The 7,302-nt window shown below is 34.9% G+C and overlaps 1 protein-coding gene across 3 annotated transcripts; it reads left to right on the top strand.

Moving 5' to 3' along the window:
* Positions 1 to 278: 278 nt before the first annotated feature.
* Positions 279 to 5,078, top strand: LOC145134126 (calcium-transporting ATPase 1, endoplasmic reticulum-type-like). 3 transcript variants are annotated; one of them, XM_079069029.1, is made up of 9 exons: positions 279 to 435; positions 929 to 2,410; positions 2,503 to 2,575; positions 2,668 to 2,789; positions 2,915 to 3,196; positions 3,326 to 3,703; positions 3,771 to 3,880; positions 3,960 to 4,188; positions 4,281 to 5,078. In XM_079069029.1, exons 2-9 carry the CDS (start codon positions 995 to 997, stop codon positions 4,857 to 4,859), a joined length of 3,189 nt encoding a protein of 1,062 aa, XP_078925155.1. In that variant the 5' UTR covers positions 279 to 435; positions 929 to 994; the 3' UTR covers positions 4,860 to 5,078. The 3 variants fall into 3 exon arrangements, with proteins under 3 accessions (XP_078925155.1, XP_078925156.1, XP_078925157.1); XM_079069030.1 differs by having other exon boundaries at positions 286 to 393; XM_079069031.1 differs by having other exon boundaries at positions 300 to 435; positions 935 to 2,410.
* The last annotated feature ends 2,224 nt before the right edge of the window (positions 5,079 to 7,302 follow it).

Here is a 7,302-nt window from a genome sequence, read left to right as displayed (position 1 = left end):
TTTAAAAAACATTTATTGTTACACTTTGCTATTTAATATTTTTTTAATCGGATCGCGTAATACACGGGTCTTACACCTAGTAAATTATTACGAACATGAAAATTTTCAATTTTTAAAGACCAAATTGCGGTTTACTTGGATCATTTTGTTATAGATGCGAAAAGAAAAAAAATGATATCTAAATAAAACCTCTTATTCTCCTATTTGATTTGTTTGAGATAAATGAATCTAACAAAGTAACAAACAATCGTAAATCATAATCAATCAAAATTTAATCAAAAGCCCATCACGAGAAGCAACATCTTTTCATTATTAGATCTCGTCTTATCTCACTCTCCCCGTCTCTCTCACGCAGACTCTTCAAAAGGAGAAGTGAAGCCCAACGCCAAAACCGTAAGCTCACCGCTCTCTCCCATACTCGCCGATCTTCTACCGGTAATTCAATCAACATTTTACACGTTTATAAACACTTTTCAGATTATACATGCCTGTTTTTTTGTATAATCGCGTGAAAAGAAATTCTAGATCTTTCGATTTTTGCAACGGTTAGGGTTTTGGATTTTGATTACTGTAAGTTGATTGAGTAGTTGAGTGTTTGTTTGATTTCATTTATGGTTATATAAAGTATTATTGAATTAGAACGTTAGGTAATACAATGGGGTACAGACGAATACGTTGGTTGTTTTGGATATCTGAGTTCTGATAAGCGTTTGTTGATAATTTGGTGAAATAAGCCTAGATCTTTAGGTTATCGTAGTTGTTAGGAGTAGGTGATTTGAGCGTAAATGTGATAGATGTTGTTTAGTAGTTGAATTCTTCTTGGTTTACATGTATGCGATCTGACGTCTTTTTCTATCGTTTCTGATGATTTTTCAAAATTGTTTTCAGTTGCTTGACATATTGTATTGGTGAATTTGTTTTCATACAGATACAGGGGGTTTGCTTGTGGGAAGTTTTGGTGATTTGGTTGATATTTTTTTCTCAGTGAATAGTGATGGGTAAAGGAGCCCAAAACTATGGGAAGAAAGACAACACAGGCAAAGCTTCATCCTCGGATCAAAATAGTTATGCTGCTTGGGCGAAAGAAACACGTGAATGTGAAGAGAAATATAAGGTGGATAGAGAATTTGGTCTATCAGATGCAGAAGTTGAGAAACGATTAGAGATCCATGGGTTGAATGAACTTGAGAAGCATGAAGGACCATCAGTTTTCCGTCTAATTTTAGATCAGTTCAATGACACACTAGTTAGAATCTTACTTGTTGCTGCTGTGATTTCTTTTGTCCTTGCCTGGTATGATGGTGAAGAAGGTGGAGAGATGGAGATCACAGCATTCGTAGAGCCTCTGGTAATTTTTTTGATACTAATTCTTAACGCGATTGTTGGTGTTTGGCAAGAAAGTAATGCTGAAAAAGCTTTAGAGGCCCTTAAAGAAATTCAATCAGAACACGCAGCTGTCATACGCAATGGTAGAAAAGTTACAGGCTTACCCGCAAAAGAACTTGTTCCAGGTGATATTGTGGAGCTTCGTGTAGGGGATAAAGTCCCTGCTGATATGAGGGTCTTGAATCTAATCAGCTCAACACTTAGAATGGAACAGGGCTCTTTAACTGGAGAAAGTGAAGCTGTTAGTAAAACCACCAAACCTGTTGCTGAAGAGACTGATATCCAAGGGAAAAAGTGCATTGTATTTGCAGGGACAACAGTTGTAAATGGGAATTGTATTTGTTTGGTCACAGAAACAGGGATGAATACTGAATTAGGAAAAGTGCATTCCCAGATCCATGAGGCCTCACAGAGTGAAGAAGACACACCATTGAAGAAGAAGTTGAATGAGTTTGGAGACCAATTGACCATGCTAATTGGGATAATCTGTGTTTTGGTTTGGCTTATAAATGTGAAGTACTTCCTCACATGGGAGTATGTTGATGGTTGGCCAACAAATTTCAAATTTTCATTTGAAAAGTGTACTTATTACTTTGAGATTGCTGTAGCATTAGCAGTTGCTGCTATCCCAGAAGGTTTGCCAGCTGTGATCACTACTTGTTTGGCACTTGGGACCCGTAAGATGGCCCAGAAGAATGCCCTTGTCAGGAAATTACCAAGTGTTGAGACTCTTGGGTGTACAACAGTGATCTGTTCTGATAAAACTGGTACTCTTACCACTAACCAAATGGCTGTGGCTAAGCTTGTTGCTATGGGTCCTAGAGCAAATGCTGTTAGATCCTTTAATGTGGAAGGGTCCACATATAACCCATCAGATGGAAAAATACAAGATTGGCCAGCTGGCAAAATGGATGCCAACCTTCAAACAATTGCAAAGATTGCTGCTTTGGCTAATGATGCTAGCATTGAGCGATCTGACAAAGGGTATGTTGCTGGTGGAATGCCTACTGAGGCAGCACTAAAGGTACAGTAAACAGTAATTTTAACAAGTCTTGATCTTTTTTCTTATTGAACCCACACTTGTTTTAATATATATAATCTGTTTCTATTCTTCAGGTTCTTGTTGAGAAAATGGGACTTCCTGCGGGTTTGGATTCTGGTTCATCTAAAAATTACAACGACCTTATGGGTATGTCACAGTGGCTTTCTTCTTCTCTTCTTCTTTTTTTCTTTTTTATGCATTTGAGCTGATTTGTTCCCATGTAATGTTGTGAAATAAAGGTTGTTCTCATGCATGGAACCAAAATGAGCACAGGATTGCCACTCTTGAATTTGATCGTGATAGGAAATCTATGGGGGTTATTGTATCCTCAAACTATGGGAAAAAGTCCCTGCTTGTAAAGGTAAAAGTAAAACAATCCCATATTTGGTTTTAGGGTTTTTTTTATTTTTTTTATTTTCTCATTTTAATGTCTAATGTTTGTCCAAATGGAAAGTATTAACAAAATAGGTGCTAAATTTTTGACAGGGTGCTGTTGAGAACCTGTTAGAAAGAAGCTCCTACATCCAGTTGTCAGATGGGTCTGTTGTTGAACTTGACCAGAAGGCAAAATCAGTAATCTTAGACAGCCTTAATGAATTGTCCTCAAGTGCATTACGTGTATTGGGTTTTGCATACAAAGATGACCCTTCAGAATTTGTAACATATAATGGCGATGAAGAACATCCTGCTCATAAACTTTTACTTAATCCTGCCTCTTATCCTTTAATCGAAAGTAATCTTACCTTTGCTGGCTTAGCAGGACTTCGGGTAAGCAGTTAATACGTGTCTAAATGACCATTCTATTCTTATATTCTAACAAAAAGTTCTCCCGGTTACGTGTTTAACCCATTAAGTCAAAAAGAAACAAGAAAATATTCTAAAGTTTTTTTTTGCCAGGATCCTCCTCGTAAAGAGGTGAGGCAAGCAATTGAAGACTGCAGGGAAGCTGGGATTCAAGTAATGGTGATAACAGGAGATAACAAGAATACAGCTGAAGCAATTTGTCGTGAGATAGGTGTATTTGGTCCAAATGAGGAGATAAGTTCAAAAAGTATAACAGGGAGACAGTTTATGGAACATCATGACCAAAAAGGTCATTTGGCACAGAAAGGAGGGCTGCTTTTTTCTAGGGCTGAGCCACGTCACAAGCAAGAGATTGTAAGGCTGCTAAAGGATGCTGGTGAAGTGGTTGCCATGACTGGTGATGGTGTAAATGATGCACCTGCTTTGAAATTGGCTGATATTGGGATTGCAATGGGCATTGCTGGAACTGAGGTATATCTGCTTTGAAATATTATCTATTTGTAGACATAATTTAATGCCAATCTTTTTTTTTCTCCAGGTTGCAAAGGAGGCTGCTGACATGGTTCTGGCTGATGATAATTTTAGCACGATTGTGGCTGCAGTTGGAGAAGGCAGATCCATTTACAACAATATGAAAGCCTTTATCCGGTTAGTTAACCAAACACTACCATAGTTGAACATAGTCTGAAATGAAACTAATTGCATTTTGTCCACTTGTGTCTGACAGGTATATGATTTCTTCAAATATTGGTGAGGTTGCTAGCATCTTTCTAACTGCTGCCATTGGGATTCCAGAAGGCCTGATTCCAGTTCAGCTTCTATGGGTGAATCTGGTTACTGATGGCCCACCTGCAACAGCCTTGGGTTTTAATCCACCAGACAAATACATCATGAAAAAAGCCCCCCGCAGAAGTGACGATTCCTTGATTAGTCCTTGGATTTTATTCCGATATCTCGTAAGTTTTTAAAATCCTATGATTTTGAAAAATAATGGAATCGGAAAATTATTAAATGGAGTGTAATTTACCATGGGTCTTTGTTTGTGCAGGTGATTGGACTTTACGTAGGGTTAGCAACCGTGGGCGTTTTCGTCATTTGGTTCACTCACGATTCTTTCCTAGGCATTGACCTCAGCGGAGACAATCACAGCCTAGTCACCTTCTCCCAGCTCAGAAACTGGGACCAGTGTAAAACATGGGAGAATTTTACCGTTTCGCCCTTCAAAGCTGGCGACCAAGTTTTCAATTTCGATTCCAACCCTTGTGACTACTTCCATACGGGAAAAGTCAAAGCCATGACCCTATCCCTTTCCGTATTGGTCGCAATCGAAATGTTTAATTCTCTAAACGCCCTTTCAGAAGACGAGAGCCTGTTGACCATGCCACCATGGGTCAACCCATGGTTACTTCTTGCAATGTCAATCTCATTTGGCCTTCATTTCTTGATTCTATACGTTCCTTTTCTTGCCCAAGTTTTTGGGATCGTGCCTTTAAGTCTGAATGAGTGGCTGTTAGTGTTGGCAGTTGCTTTACCTGTTATTTTGATTGATGAGGTCCTTAAGTTTGTGGGTAGGTGGACAATTGGGGCACAAACGAGGGCAAAATCGTCAAAGCACAAGGTAGAGTGAGTGATACCACAAGGTTCAGTCAGTGAAAACAAAACTTGCTGATATTTCTTATAATGCTCGCAATCTTTAATGACCTGGTATTGTGGCATTGATTTATTATACTAGTTTTGACTTCTGATAGAATTAGAAAGCTATTTTTCTTTATGTTTTCAGTATTAGTTTTTGAAACAAAACTGGAACATATTAATACCATGTTCTATCATGCCTTCTTTGTTGCAATCTTTGTGTGTTACTTCCATTTTCTTCCTTTTGCATTGGTTGCAACTTTTAGTGATAGACAAACTTTCAGTTAGAAAATGTAACACTTTATGAAGCATAGAGTTTATGAATTTATATAAAAGTAAAGATCAAGACATTTAAATAAAACCACCATACAAGTGGTATTAATATGGCATTGAAATGTTTATTATCTTTTCTTATAACATTCTACATGTGAATTATTTCTAAGTTGAACATTGTACTTTGATATATACTCACTGGCTAACCTGTTGAAGATAGCATCTTACAAATTGGCATCTTACAAATTAACTTGTAATATATTATTAGATTATTTTTCATTTTATGAAATATTTTCTAACTTTAAAAGAAAATTACTATTTTTTTTCTTTGTTATAACATCTTGTTTCAGGTTTTTGTCACAAGTTCATGCTTTAAATTCATGTTATTTGCGAGGCATCGTGCATTTCAAACCTGTTTACAGTAAACCGTCATTTCAACAAATCAAACATGTCTTCAAAAATCAGCATTTCATGTTTAGATGAGTTAAAACGTGTTTACATAAGATATCATTTCATCACACAAGCTTCAACCTCTAGGATAAATACAATGCTAATTTTACACAATACAGGCATTAACGTCTAAGATGAATACCATGCTGATTTGATATAGTGCGTCTAATAAACTAAAAACCCACCAAAATCAAAATCTGAACTTATAACTACTCTAAACCAAACTATGAAGCAAAAAAATTGAAGAAAGACAAGAAAATCAAACGCCGTACACGTTTTTAATGTGAAAAGCCCACCCTATTCGAAACTCATTTCTTAATCATAATGTTATTAAATACTATTTACTAAAAACACCCCTTATATGAAAGAGAAATTAATTATGCTCCTACAATTTCCTCCTACTTATTTTTCTACCCATGAAACGTTCATGAATTCGAAGTTATTTTTTTCTGACACTTCTCACAAATTTTATTGTTTATTGTGAGCATAACATGTTTTTCACACAAGTGATGTTAGCTAGCGAAAAAATAATTTGTTTAGCAGATATAAAACCGTGAAGCCTATTTAAGATTTGTAATGTAAACCAAACTAAGTGTAATACAAATGGTAAACGCATATGCTACTGGTTGTGTTGTATGTTGGAGGGTAGGGTCCGATCCCCATCTTTGTTTTTTAGCTTTAAAACTTACTAAAAATGTAGATGAAAAATGTTTTAAAAGATATTTGAGCATAGAACCTAAAAGCCAAACAAGCATCTTTAACCACGTAATATTTGTAGAGTATAAAATAGAGTTTAGAGTGGCTCATCTTCAACCCCACTTTACTGTTTGGGTTAGTTTTTTTTATCACAAAAGTGATTTTTAAGAAAAGTATTTATTAGCTTATGGCTTTTAGGAAAAACTGATTTTAAAAAATGTTTATATAAAAAAAGCTGCTTTTTAGGAGTAAAATTGCTAAAAAACTAAAAAGCTAGAATTTTTCAACTTTTTGAAAACTTTACTTTTTCCTATCCAAAAAGCTGTTTTAAAAAACGTTTTTTAAATACACAAACATTTTTTTAACTTATTAACTTTTTGAAAAGCTAAAAAGCTAATAAGCTATTTTAAAAAGTTATCTCCAACACCCACTAAATTTTATTGTACACATTAAAAATAGAATGTGTGGGAGATGATATAATTTATAGTTCAAATTTAGAGTGTCACTATTAATTAATCTATTTATAAAGGATAAAATAGAGTTGGTTGGAACATTAGTATATTCTAAACTCTAATAATAATAATAATAGTAATAATAATAAGTGGGATTGCCTATGCTCTTAATATACAAAAATACAAAAATGTTTTCAAAGATATTTGAACATAGAACCTGAAAGCCAAACACCTTAATACATTGGACATAGAGCCTGAAAGCCAAACACATTAAACTTAACTTTATGTATATGTGTAAGGTATTCATTTTACAAATGATTGAAAATACACTTTTCACAACAAAATGAAAATATGAATAACCCACTGGTGAATTTTTCACGAACTACACTAAAAAAACGCAAAGAATAAATATTATTTTTGTGATATTTTCTATAAAAAAAATGATTATGAGATGAGTTCGTTAAAGCATCCCAATAAACATGATGAGATGTTATGTGATAAATATTTTTTTTTTTCTAAAATGTGTTTTACTAACTTTGTAAAGTTACATGTATTATATTTGACAAA

Source organism: Lactuca virosa, chromosome 8 (genome assembly GCF_052849685.1).
Source record: "Lactuca virosa cultivar CGN04683 chromosome 8, Lactuca_virosa_CGN04683_v6, whole genome shotgun sequence".
Lineage (NCBI taxonomy): Eukaryota > Viridiplantae > Streptophyta > Magnoliopsida > Asterales > Asteraceae > Lactuca > Lactuca virosa.
The sequence above is the reverse complement of the archived record's forward strand: the minus strand, read 5'-3'. Positions and strand labels throughout refer to the sequence as shown.

Coding starts and splice junctions, on each gene's coding strand:
- LOC145134126 (XM_079069029.1), top strand. CDS start 995: ATGGGTAAAGGAGCCCAAAACTATGGGAAGAAAGACAACACAGGCAAA. Junction 2,411..2,502: donor CTACTGAGGCAGCACTAAAG/GTACAGTAAACA, acceptor TCTATTCTTCAG/GTTCTTGTTGAGAAAATGGG. Junction 3,197..3,325: donor CTGGCTTAGCAGGACTTCGG/GTAAGCAGTTAA, acceptor TTTTTTTGCCAG/GATCCTCCTCGTAAAGAGGT.